The sequence below is a fragment of the Eumetopias jubatus genome, unplaced genomic scaffold, assembly GCF_037043125.1.
Source record: "Eumetopias jubatus isolate StellerSeaLion01/CBP00866 unplaced genomic scaffold, mEumJub1_p1.0 scaffold_13, whole genome shotgun sequence".
NCBI lineage: Eukaryota > Metazoa > Chordata > Mammalia > Carnivora > Otariidae > Eumetopias > Eumetopias jubatus.
Window position 1 is genome coordinate 159,052 of NW_028274819.1, and position 13,165 is coordinate 172,216.

At 54.9% G+C, this 13,165-nt stretch overlaps 1 protein-coding gene across 3 annotated transcripts in view; it reads right to left on the reverse strand.

Moving 5' to 3' along the window:
* The window catches only part of RNH1 (ribonuclease/angiogenin inhibitor 1), a 17,276-nt gene that overhangs the window by 2,151 nt on the left and 1,960 nt on the right, over nt 1–13,165 (reverse strand). Inside the window, exons 1-6 of one of the 3 annotated variants that reach the window (XM_028094282.1) lie at nt 10,927–11,025; nt 8,579–8,684; nt 6,896–7,066; nt 1,019–1,189; nt 383–553; nt 118–288 (exon numbers count right to left, since the gene is read on the reverse strand). In XM_028094282.1, coding sequence (XP_027950083.1) covers nt 118–288; nt 383–553; nt 1,019–1,189; nt 6,896–7,066; nt 8,579–8,664 — 770 coding nt within the window. In that variant the 5' untranslated portion in view covers nt 8,665–8,684; nt 10,927–11,025. Of the gene's footprint in view, nt 1–117; nt 289–382; nt 554–1,018; nt 1,190–6,895; nt 7,067–8,578; nt 8,685–10,709; nt 10,847–10,926; nt 11,026–13,165 lie in introns of those variants that run through there. The other 2 variants (XM_028094280.1, XM_028094283.2) reach the window with 2 other exon arrangements.

Here is a 13,165-nt window from a genome sequence, read left to right on the forward strand (position 1 = left end):
GCCAGGGACACGTCAGCACAGGGCACTCGGAGGCAACACGGCCGACCTTCTCAGATACCCCCCACCTGCCTGCTGAGTCCGCGGCCGGCCACGGGAGCAGGGCGAGTGCTGACTCACCACAGGACCTTGATCTGGCAGCTGGGGTGCAGCAGGCTGGGGCACAGCGTGGCGATGCCCTGGTCGCCCAGCTTGTTGTCACCCAGGTCCAGCTCCTGCAATGAGGGCTTGGAGGCCACGACACCGCACAGGTCCTCACAGCTGGCCGCTGTGAGGCCGCAGTTCTCCAGCCTGGGGGCACAGGAGGGCCGGCTGGGCTGGGAAGCCCCTGCGCGCGCCCCCCCCCCCCCACCGCGGACCCTCCCCAGCCAGGCCCAGTGCTTACTTGAGCACCTCCAGCTGGCAGGCAGAGTCCACCAGGCCCCGGCACAGCACCCGCACGCCAGCCTCACCGACCTCGTTGTTGCTCACCGCGAGCTCCCTGAAGTGCCGCTTGGCCCTGAGCGCCGAGGCCAGGGCCTCACAGCTGGCGGCCGTCAGGTTGCAATACTCTAGCCTGGGGGTGGGCGGGTGTCAGGACCTCCATCCGGGTCTCCTTTCCTGCCCCGGGCTGCAGGGCCTGTGAGACTGGAGGGCTGCTGGGCAGGGACAGCACAGCAGTAGCTAAGGGGCCATCTCCTGGGAGTGTGGGTGCTCCAAACCTCCTGGAAGCCGGCCACTAACCATGAAGCCCCACCCCACGCCTGGGATGCACTAGACCTGGGAGAAAGAGAGGCTCCCGAGCTGGGTCTGGCTCCCCTCCTCCATGGCTGAGCCCATCGGCTCTCGATGTGGGCTTACAGGCCAGCTCTCAGCTCTGGGCCACAGCCCCAGCATCACACAGGACGAACATCTGCAGGTCTGTGAGAGCCCCTTCCTCAAAGCTCCCTGCAGCTGATGTGCTGGGGCAGGGGCTCACCCAAAACCAGAGTGACAGGGGTGCAGGGCTAGGAGTGGCCTGGGTGGCAGATCACACACTCACCGAAGCTTCTCAAGGTGGCACAGGGGGTCCAGGAGTCCTTTGCACAGCAGCTGCAGGCCTGCATCCTCCAGCGGGTTGTCACTGAGCTGCAGCTCCCGCAGGGTGGGCATGGAGCGCAGCACATCAGGTAGGACCCCACAGCCAGTCTTGGTCAGGCAGCAGTTCTGGAGGCTGGAGCACACCCAAGCTGGCCATCAGCAGGGTCCCTGTCAGCTGTGGCCCCCATGCAAACTGCCCTCAGGAGCCCCCACAGTCCCTGAATCCCAGGGGAGCCCACCAAGCTTGGCCTTGTAAGAGGGCTTGCTCCTCCTCCTCCGGACAGGGCTCTGGGGTCTCCGGGCCAAGGACAGAGAGCAGGAGGGCTGCTCAGATGCACTGCAAGGCCCAGAGGAAGCTGGGCCATAAGCCCAGGAATGACAGGCAGGGCGGTGGCACAAGCACATCCCCCACGGGGGAACAGGGCCCTAGGACGAGGCAGGAAGGGCCCCCACGCTCCAGGACCTTTGGCTGAAGCCCAGACACGAGCTGCTGCCTCCAGCCCACCCATAGCTGCCTCCAGCCCACCCAGTGCCCTGCGCTGTCCAAGTAGGTTCAGACCTGAGCCTGGGGTGGGGCAAGCACCTGGGACCACGTGGATCACCCAGGCTTGTCGGGAGCCATGAGCAACAAAGGGGTTAATCGGGTAGAGCAAAGGCTCCCTGATCCCTTTGAACCATGGCCACCTGACTGCCCCCATACAAGAACATGTGGTACTGGCTAGCCCGAGTTGTATTTAGACTAAGAAAACCACAGTGTTATTGATAAGCCCTGAAAAATAGCGCACTGGGCCCTTTGAAGGCATGGGAAGAAACTATGCGCTTGAGGAACCTGGCCTTGAACCAAAAACTCAGGACGGAGCCAGAAGGGCAGGGAGGAACCTGTGGAACTTGTTTATGTCCTATTGTTATATAACCTGAACTTATATAAAGTGTGTAAGTAAGAATAAAGTTGTTGCTCGCGGCATCCCCGTGGGCAACCCTCCTGTTCCCATACTTTTATGTTTCATTCTCTTACCCTCATCCCTGTTCGACCTTGCACGCGGGCCGTGACAAGTGGCGCCCGAACAGGGACCTGAGCACATGAAAGAGGATCCTGGACACTGACGTCGCAAGCAACCAGGTAAGAGAACCGGTCCTTTAACCGGCACGACAGGAGTAAGAAATTATGGGACAAAGTCAGTCCGCTAGTCATGCATATTTTCTGCGGACCCTGCAGATTTTATTGGCAGAGAGAGGGCATAAGGTGTCCTCCTCTACCCTGCAGGAATTTTTCAGGAACATAGAAGATTTGTGCCCTTGGTTCCCACTAGAAGGGACAGCAAACCCAGAGGATTGGAGACGGGTGGGCCAAGAGATGAAAAATCAAATAAAGTTGCGGGGCTCCGGTGCCTTGCCGCCCAATACAATGGGCCTTTGGTCTCAAATTTGTGAAATCCTGGAGCCACAACAAAAAATTGAGCTGATATCTTTAAAATCATGGGTTGAAGATGAGGAAAAGGATCCTATTAAAGTACCCCTGACCCCCACTGGGGTGTCCTCTTTTGAGATCCTGGGCGATGATGTCAACTTACCCACCCAGGACCCTTTCCCTCCTCCACCACCGCCTATGCCCTTGGCGGGGAAAGCCCCTAGGGCTCAGAGTGGTGGGGATGAATTTGGCGACGATGATGTTTATCTCGATGATGACCCCATTCTGACTATGCCCACATCGTTGAAGTCGGTCTTGCCTGCAGTCACAGCCTCTGGTCAAGGGATTAATTCCGTGACTAGGTGTACTCAAACTAGCACGCTGCAGGCTTTTCCCATTATGACCAATCAGCAGAGCGCTGCCAAGTCCCCTGTGTCCGGCATTAGCCCTTTGCAGAGAACTTTACTAACAGCGCAGCAAGCGGGAGAGGACGTGGGAGAGTTTAATGCCTACCCAGTAACCTTACAGGGAGGCCAACGGACTTATACTGCCCTAAATTTTAAAATGTTAAAAGACTTAAAGGCTGGCTGTAGTCAGTACGGGGCCACTGCTCCCTTTACCCTATCCATGATGGAGAACCTTACCAGAGAAGCTCTTTGCCCGGGAGATTGGAAGGTTGTTGCCCGGGCTTGCCTTAATGGGGGAGATTATTTGTTGTGGAAGGCCGAATTCGAGGAAAAGTGTAACAATCTGGCTGTCTATAACAAAAGGACCCAAATCCCTGTCACATATGAGATGTTGGCTGGTACTGGAGCTTATTATGAAGTGGGTAACCAAATACATTTCCCTGAGATTGCTTATGCTCAAATCAATGAGGCTGTTTTGACTGCATGGAAAAAGTTACCGACCACTGGCACAAGGACAGAGGAGTTATCTAAAATAAGACAGGGACCCGATGAACGCTATCAAGACTTTGTTTCACGGCTGTTACAAGCCGTGAGTAGGATTGTTGTAGATGGGGAGGCAGGAACTATTATAGTGAAGCAGCTAGCCTTTGAGAATGCCAATTCAGCATGTCAGGCGGCCATAAGGCCTTGGAAGTCCACGGGCACCCTTGAGGATTTTTTGCGGCATTCAAGTCAATCCAGCTCCTCCTATTACAGAGGCAGCACCCTCTATTTGTAACACACATCAGAGCTCACTCTAACCTTCCTGGCCCCCTAGCGGAGGGCAATCGCATAGCTGATGAAAATACACATATATTTTCTACAAACACCATTCAGGCAGCAAAAAGCAGCCATGCGAAATTCCATCAGAATGCACAGGCCTTACGGCGTCAATACGGCATCTCCCGGGAAGAATCCCGACAAATTGTACGAGAATGCCAGTCCTGTCCCCAATTTTTTAACCCCCCCTCATATGCCATTAACCCCAGAGGGCTCCTTCCTAACCACATTTGGCAGATGGATGTAACCACTTACTTACTGTTTGGCCGCCTTAAATACATCCATGTCTCCATCGACACCTTCTCTAACTATATTTTTGCTACTGCACACTCCGGTGAAGCTTTTGTAGATGTCCAAAATCATCTTTTCGCAGCATTCGCAGTTCTGGGCATGCCGAAGGCTCTTAAGACCGACAATGGTTCAGCCTATACCTCTTCAGCATTCCAGACCTTTTGCACAAACTTTCGCATCATTCATACAACAGGCATTCCTTATAATTCTCAAGGTCAGGCCATTGTCGAAAGAGCCCATTCCACCCTCAAAATGTACCTCAAAAAACTAAAAGAGGGGGAAATACTACAGGGGAAAATAAAATATTCACCTCATTTACACCTTTCATTGGTACTCTTTGTTTTAAATTTTTTGAATGTTGACTCGGTTGGCCGCACGGCCGCCGAGCGTTTTTGGCAGCCTGAGCAGGCTCCCCTCCTCTATGCAAAGTGGCGTGACCCCGCCACCGCGGAGTGGAGGGGACCCGACCCGGTCCTACGCCGGGGCCGAGGATGCGCTTGTATCTTTCCCCAGGATGAGGAGACGCCACGCTGGCTCCCGCTCCGATGCGTCCGCATTGTCCGTGATGGTTTGCAGAATGAGGCGGCTCCAGATCCGCTCCGGGAGGATGAGGAGATGCCCCGCCTCGGATCAGAGGAAAATAACATGCGGAGACATCAAAGCCCTGACCGCTCGAGCTCAGGCCACCGTGCGTGAGTCGGGCCAGCCAGTCACGGCTGTTGCCCTTTTCCTTGCCATGCTATCACTTTTAACCCTTGACTCTGCCCAGGCCTCTCCTTACTGGGCTTTTGTCCCGGACCCTCCTACCGCGAGGGCAGTCACCTGGAAGGATCCCTCACCCAAGGTGTTTACTAACTTCACAGACATTTTTGATGGGCCTGAGATTTCCGGCCTCACTCATGCCGTGGCGCCTTTTAACTGGACCAGCCTGGCCTCCGCCCCCCCCATTTGTTTCCAGGCCATCGATGGCCCTGAGGCGCCCCATTATGGATGCGTGGTCACTTCATCAGTCTCCCGAAGAATCCGCTCTTGGTATGGGACTGAGCCACCTAGAGGAGACACTTTGGCACCTCATGTAATGGTGGAGAATTGGGACATCAACGAGGTTGTCCTTCAACATCGACCGCCCCTGCCTGTTGGCCGTTTCGGACCCGCTTCCAGATCCCTTGAGACCCCATAGCTTGACTATCCCCTCTGCAAATCTGACTTAACGTGGAAAACCTACGGACCCTCCTGGAAAACCTGCGTTCATCACAACCCCGAGATTGTGACTCCCCAGGGCATGCCTGATACTTATATAATTGACTGGTCAAAAGACGGGGATCTCCCTTTGCGCCGCTCCCCCCCGCCTTCAGGATACGGGCCATACGACCACAATAATTCTGCTCCCGGGGGACTGCTGTCACTGGGGAGGATGAGACACCCGGACTTGTGGAAAATTGTTGCGGCCATGAGAGATGTTAAAACTAATTCGTCTCTTTCCCCTGGCTTCCCCTCGGGCCCATTGACATTTCAAATTCGGGCATGTCTTTCCCTACCGTTTCTGTTTGTAGTGGGGGACGGATCTGTAGTACCCGAGGCTAAGGCCAATAGAACCCTTTACAAAATAACTTGTGAGGAGTGTTATCTCACCAACTGTTTGCCTGTACCCGGCGCCCCAAATCCAACAAAGAAGGTTTTCCTAGCCATGCAGCCCCCTTATCTAATGATGCCTGTAGAGGTGAGGGGGCCCTGGTATAGAGATTATGGCTACCAATTTGCGCAAGAATTGGAGGGCCTACTTAGCCGGGGGCGACGTTTCCTAGGCCTCCTAATAGCTGGCATCACTGCCTTGGTGTCTTTGATAGCATCGGCTACTGTCTCCACGGTGGCACTGTCCCAGGGCATACATACTGCCGCTCATGTAAATAGCTTGGCTCATAATGTCTCCCAGACCCTTGCCACCCAGGGAAGCATAGATAGGAAGATCTTGGCTCGCCTAGATGGTCTAGAGCAGGCGGTCGAATATTTGGGCACCCAATATTCATTGTTACATACTCGTTTGTCCTTTGTATGCCACGGCGGGTATGGTTCCATTTGTGTGACCCCCCTAAAGGCTGACAATGTCTCCTGGGAAACGGTGCAGAGGCACTTGCAAGGTATCTGGCATGAGACAAATGTAAGCCTAGATCTGCTTCAACTGCAAGAACAAATAAACAATATAGCCTCCTCCCATTTGCATGTAGTCACCCCTGGAGACATGGCACAATCCTTTCTACAAAAGCTACAGGGGTTTAACCCCTTTAATATCCCCCAACATTCCTTCTGGATTATGTGTGCTCTGGTTGTAGGGGTAACCTTATTACTCTGCTTATGGTGTGCTTGGAGTCGCTGTCTGTTTGCTTTCATGGCTAATACCCGAGCAAATGTACACATGTTGCGTTTAAAGATAAAAGGGGGAAATGTCGGGAGCCATGAGCAACAAAGGGGTTAATCGGGTAGAGCAAAGGCTCCCTGATCCCTTTGAACCATGGCCACCTGACTGCCCCCATACAAGAACATGTGGTACTGGCTAGCCCGAGTTGTATTTAGACTAAGAAAACCACAGTGTTATTGATAGGCCCTGAAAAATAGCGCACCAGGCCCTTTAAAGGCATACCGCGTGAGCAAAACAGGGAAGAAACTATGCGCTTGAAAAACCTGGCCTTGAACCAGAAACTCGGGACGGAGCCAGGAGAAGGGCAGGGAGGAACCTGTGGAACTTGTTTATGTCCTATTGTTATATAACCTGAACTTATATAAAGTGTGTAAGCAAGAATAAAGTTGTTGCTCGCGGCATCCCCGTGGGCAACCCTCCTGTTCCCATACTTTTATGTTTCATTCTCTTACCCTCATCCCTGTTCGACCTTGCACGCGGGCCGTGACACAGGCTCACCTGAGCTTCTGGATCTTGCACGTGGGGCTCTGCAGGCCCTGGAGCACCAGGTGCACACCGGCATCACCCAGCTCGTTGGTGCAAAGGCTCAGCTCGGTCAGGGAGGGGTTGGCTTGGAGGGCAGAGCTGATATCCTTGCACCGCACCTCCGTGAGGCCACAGTCGTCCAGCCTGTGGAGGGGACACGTCACTTCACACAGCAGGTCCTGGCCTATTAGTGGAACTCAACATGGAGCGGGGGCGGTCACAACCAAAACATTTAAAAAATGAAAATTAAAAAAAAATTAAAAAATAAAAAAAATAAAAAATGAAACAGGGGGGCTCCTGGCTGGCTCAGTCAGAGGAGCATGCGACTCTTGATCTCAGGGTGGTGAGTTCAAGCCCCACACTGGACACAGAGATTACTTAAAAAAAAAAAAAAAGAAAGAAACAGAGAAGTGTATGGATCATCTCACGATGCTTTTGTTGCAGGCCCTGGCACATCCACAGATGCACGTCTGGGGCCCTGTGCTCTCTGAACCTTCCTGTGGGGCACAGTCGGCACATGAAAGCTCCTATCTCTAGGGAAAAACCAAATCAAGGAAGTGCTGGGAAAGGGCACCTCAGAGGGGCACAACCGGGGGGCTCACCAAGCTGGGCAACGATGCTGACTGTAACCCAGGATCAAGGGAAACACCCAACAGATACACAGGTGGGAGAAAAGCCACCTCTTGCTCACAAGAGAATGACCACAGATAAATGTGGAAGGAATGAAGAAATTAAAAATCCCAGTTAGGGAAAGGCCCAATAACAACTGTTCTGGCAAGATCCACTGGTGAATGACAAAATCAGTAGGCAAAGGTTTGAGCAGTCTTAAGGCACCTCACCCAAAATATTTATCAATTACCAAGAGAAAACAGTGACTTTAGAGTGGAGAACAGGTGGTCATGGTGACCTTTAGGGGTGACCCCATGGTGCCATAGCAATCGACAGGGTACAATATGCCAGGCAGACACCACAGCATTTCTGTGTATTCCCACCAAAAACCTGTGTCTCAGCCATGACAAGACATCTCCAGAGCCTGTGCAGACTCAAGAGTCAGATGGCCAAGGACAAGGAGGGACAGAGGGACTGTCACGGACGGGAGGGGGCCAAGGAGACGCGAAGTTAAATGCCTCAAGCGGGATCCTGCACAGACCCGGGCACAGGGAGGGGAAGAGCTGGTGACGTCCGAGTCCAGGCGGCCGTGTGGGGCTCTTCGTTTGACTGTCTAACTCTTCTATAAACCTACAACTATTTCAAGTAAGTAAAAAAGAGAAAAAGTAAGCAGGCACTCGTCTCCTGCTTGTAAACCCTGGGGAACCTGTGGGTTTGAGAAGCTGAACAACAAAACCCAGTCTTGACGCCCAGCAGGGGCAGCGGATGGGCAGCGAGCGCCTCCCACTCCCACAGGAAAGAGATAGGCTGCCCACCTGCCCTCAGAGCCTCCAGGCCACCTCCTGCCCACCCAGCCTGAGCCAGGAAAGGTTTACATTTTCAAATGGAAGAAAGTACAATAACATCTCATGCCATGTGAAAATCATATAAAATTTACACTGTGAGTCCAGAATCCCAGTGCTCTTGGAGCACACTCACTCGTGGGTGGTGGCCGAAGGCCGCAGACTAACCCCTGCACACACGCACACCAACAGGGCTGTTTTCTACCTGACCACCTCGTACTGCTGGATCAGAGGCAGGAGCTCTGTCCACCGGGCGTCACTCAGCTGCTGACACTGGATGTCGAGGTTCATGGTTCGAGGAGAAGTGTTTTCTAGGTAGAAGGCAGAGGGAGGAGACATCTTAGCCAAACTCTCTCAACGTCTGATAGGCCAGAGAGCCCAAAGATGGAAAAAAGTCCTAACAGGACCCCCAAGGGTGGGGGTGGGGTGGGTTGATGTTTCATAAGCCACACCTTTCCCCGGCCAGTACCCTTCTCCACCTCAGCCTCCAGGAGCAGAAATGGGGGCAAGCAAGGGGAGGCTGCAGCCACTGGGCTCTCCTGACAAAGGGCACCACAGACCGCACAGCTTGGAGACACAGCTGTGGGAATGGAGGCAGCCTCACCCCTCGGTCTCCTGCACTCAGACTTTATGGGTCCCTCCTACCCAGGAGAGCCAGGACCACTGCTGGCCATCTGAAGCCCCTTCCTCTCACTTGCCTGGGTGACACCACAGTGTAGAGACCCGAGCTAGTTGGAGCACAAGGGCCAGGAACCCGAGCAGTGCCACAGCCCCACCTGGCCAGAGAGCCCCTTACCTGTGAGCGTGGACCTGAGCTGCTTGGGAGAACCCTAGGCCTCCCCACTCTGAAGCAGCTGGGTGGGAGGGCAGGTGCCTGTGGTGAGCTAACAGTCCAAGAGGCACCAGCGACAGGTGCCCTGGAAAGGGCTGAGTAGGTAAAGTGGAGACCCCAGGCCCACTGGCCTACACTCTGGTGGTGCACTCATGGGCGGCCACTCGGGGTGCCTATGTCCACAATCCCTTTCTGGGGGCTGGGAACTCCAAACAGGCCAGGACACATCCCCTGCCCCACCGTGGGTCAGCCCAGGCCCACAGAGAAATCAGGCAGGATTTTGGCAAATGAGTCTTGCATGGGAGCAGGTCACAGGCCCTGAAACACCTCACCAGGGACAGCACAGAGCTCGAAGAAATGATTAACTGTCTACTGATACCAGAGTTTGGGGTGGGCGCTGACTGCACTGGGATGTTCCTGAGGCCCTGAAGGTGGGGGCCAGCAGAAGAGAGCATCCTGCTGGGACGGAGACAGGGAAGGGAGCGGACTTCACTCAAGTGCAATGAGAAAGCCCAAGGATTCACACCAGGAAATAATGCCATTCAGCTGCCTTTTAGAAAGATCAGGATGACTCAACCCCATGTGCAGCTCCTGGCTCTGTGAAACCCGTTTCCTAGAAATAGTGCCTCGTTTGTGTTCCTGTTCCTGGCCGTGCCTAGCAGGGCCTGGCCTTGCTGAAGAAGTGAGGACTCCCCGCCTGGACCCAGGCCAGTTCAGAGCCTACAGCCAGTCGGGCACAGCCAGTAAAGGCTGTGAGTGCCAGCCAGCAGGCAAGATTCACGTGTGCACATCCTGATGAGCCAGCCGAAAAAAACTGAGGGGAGGAGGTCTCGGTAACTGGCCCTGTCACACAACCAACAAAAGGAGGTACCCAGAGTCCGCCCAGCCCACTGCCCTGGCCACGAGAGCAAAAACCAGACCCGCCCCAGCAGCGCCAAGGGTGTGGTCAGTAAATCCCCTCCTCAAGAACCCTTAGTCATCATCGCTGGAGAACGGGACTGGGAGGGGCGAGTTCAGAAGGACCCTCTCTCACAATCCAGTCTGATATCTGGGGGCTGGGCTCTCCCGAGGTGATCTGAGGTTAAGAAGGAGAACGGGAAACCCGAACGGAGGAACTGAGCGCACCCCTCCCCCACCCCACGGCTTGACCAGGCCCTGGGGGAACCTCTTGGTTGATCCTTGGGACTAGGGGGACACTTCTTAACCTCTACGGGTCACGGATCCCTTCGAGAACCCCATGAAAACTGATAACGCCCCCCAAAGACGCCGTCTCACTGCTTCTCCCGGAATCAGGACCCCCACCAGTTGGGCTGCTCCCTAGGGTGTCCCAACAGGCCACCTAATGCCTTCACGTGAGAACGGGCCGCTCCGCAGGGCCGCGCCCAGGGGACAGGAGCAAGGGGGAGGCGCCCTCGGCCCGGGACCACCGGGCCGAACTGGAAGACAGGAGCGCGTCCCGGGCCCACTGAGCCCCAAGCCAGGCGGCCGCGGACGGCGCGGTTACCTGCGCGAGGCGCGGGGGGCGGCCAGGGGTGCTCCGGGGTCCGCGCGAGGCCGCCCAGGGCCGTCACCGCCCTCCGCGCGCACCAGAGGTTGCGCATGTGTCCCAGGCCCTCGCGGGGTTACTCTGCGAGGAAGCGGCCGGTCGGGCCTCGCCCGCAGGGACCCCCCACCCCCACTCCCCGCGCCGCTTCCCCGCACCCTGGCACTGCGCAACTCACCTGCCGCCGAGCCTCCGCTTACGTTGGGGTCAGGAGTGCGGTCTGCCCCACATCCCGGGGCGGGGCCCCGCGCTGGGGCGGTCCGCAGGCGGGGCGATGGACCTGGCGGCGGCCCGGAAGCCACGCAGAGGACCGGGGTGGCCAGCCCGCGCCCCCCGCCCTCAGTCCTCTCCTAGGGCACATTAGTCGCACTCCCGGGCAGTGTGATTATTGGAGACAGCCGTCTTTGAAGCGGGTGTTCCGCAAGCAAATCTTAACTCAAGCATTTGCATTGCAAAAAAGAGAAAACCCGACTGTCAGGGCTTACACTGCAACACCGGTACTCTGCCCGTTAGCACACCCATTACTGGCAGGGGGAGAGACCTTCGAGGGTCCCTTGTTATGTGTTGTAAACATGCGGGACAAGACGCCCTGACGGGGGCCTGGGAGCTTTCTGCATCGCTCTGCCGACTAGGTCACCTCCCGGGGCGCGCACAGCTGGAGCGCGTCAGCTCTCCCGTGTGCACGGGCTGAGGTTGTTTACTGACTTGTATGCTCGTTAGAGAAGGGATGCTGGATGCGTTCTCATCACACACGCATTCACTACTTCAACCAAGGCCTACGCAACACCTACGAACTGCCAAGCAGTATGCCGGGCGCTTGGGCTACATTGGTGAGCAAAGCAGAGCGAAGGTCTCAGGCCCCACAGAGCTCACAGTCCAATGTGGGGAATGCATGAAATCAAAAAGTAAATTAATAGCATTTAGACTGTGGAGAGTGCAAGGCGGGGGATAACGCAGGATAAAAACGAGTCAGGGCAGAGGTCTGGGAGGTCTCCTCCCCAGCACCAGCAGGCCTCCGGTGGGGGTGGCAGGCTGGGAGGAAGGTGCCTTGGTGTTCAGTTTCACCAACACCGGTGCTCGCCGCAGACCTGGCATAATCTTTGCGACCACCAGAGGGCAGCACAGTATGGGTGGGGGATGAGGGGGCTGGGGGTGGAGTAGGTTCTTTGGGGAAACTAAATGAGGGTTATTCAATTTGGGGAGAATATTTGGCTGGGCCAGTCCTTGCTTGGGTGGCTTGCTGGGCACCAATGGACAAAGGGGTCTGGGCCACCAGCGTGGGGTCAAGGGTCCCAAAGAACCCAGTGGATTGAGAGACATGGGCCAAGGCAGAAGCAACCACCCCTCCATAAGCTCCCTCAGAGCAGGTCAAGTGGTCAAGTTGACAAGTCATCAAGTGAAGGCAGTGAGCAGCTCTTCCACCTTGATGCAGGAAAATGAGGGTGGAGCTGGGTTTCTGGCAGAAGCTACTGAAGCCTGAGGGTGGTTGAGAATGAAGCAGAGGGGTGAGGGTCGAGAGCTCCAACCAACTTTCACATTTTGTCTTCTTCAGGTAAACACCCAGAAACAGAATTGCTGGATTGTAGCTCCATACCGTTTTCCACCGCGGCTGCACCAATTTTCATCCACACCAACAGTGCATAAGGGTTCCCTTTGCTCCACATCCACACCAACACGTGTTGTTTGTCGTGTTGATTTTAGCCATCCTGACAGATGTGAGGTGATGACTCATTGTGGTTTTGATTTGTATTCCCTGATTATGAGTGATGACTGGCATCTTTTCAGGTGTCTGTTAGACATCTGTATGCCTTTGGAGAAATATCTGTTCAGGTCCTTTGCCCATTTTTTTTCAACTTTTAAAAGATTTATTTATTTAGAGAGAGAAAGTGAACATGAGCACGGGGCTGGGGGTGGGGCAGAGAGAATCTCAAGCAGACTCCACAACGAATGCAGAGCCTGATGTGGGGCTCAATCCCACAACTTAACCGACTCACCACCCAGGCAACCCTCCTCTACCCATTTTTAACCAGATTACTTGTTTTGGGGTTGTTTTTTTGGTGGGTTTTTTTTTTTTTTGGTGTTGTATTTTATGAGTTCCTTATATATTTCAGATATTAACCCCTTATTAGGTATGTCATTTGCAAGTATCTTCTCCCATTCCATAGGTTGCCCTCTCATTTTGTTGATGGCTTCCTTTGCTGTAAAACATGATTTTTACCACATGAGCAGTATGTGCTCTTTACGGAAAAACCAGAAGAAGGGCGCCTGGGTGGCTCAGTCGTTAAGCGCCTGCCTTCAGCTCAGGTTATGATCCCAGGGTCCTGGGATCAGGCTCCCTGCTCCACGGGAGGCCTGCTTCTCCCTCTCCCACTCCCCCTGCTTGTGTTCCCTCTCTCACTCTGTCAAATAAATAAAAT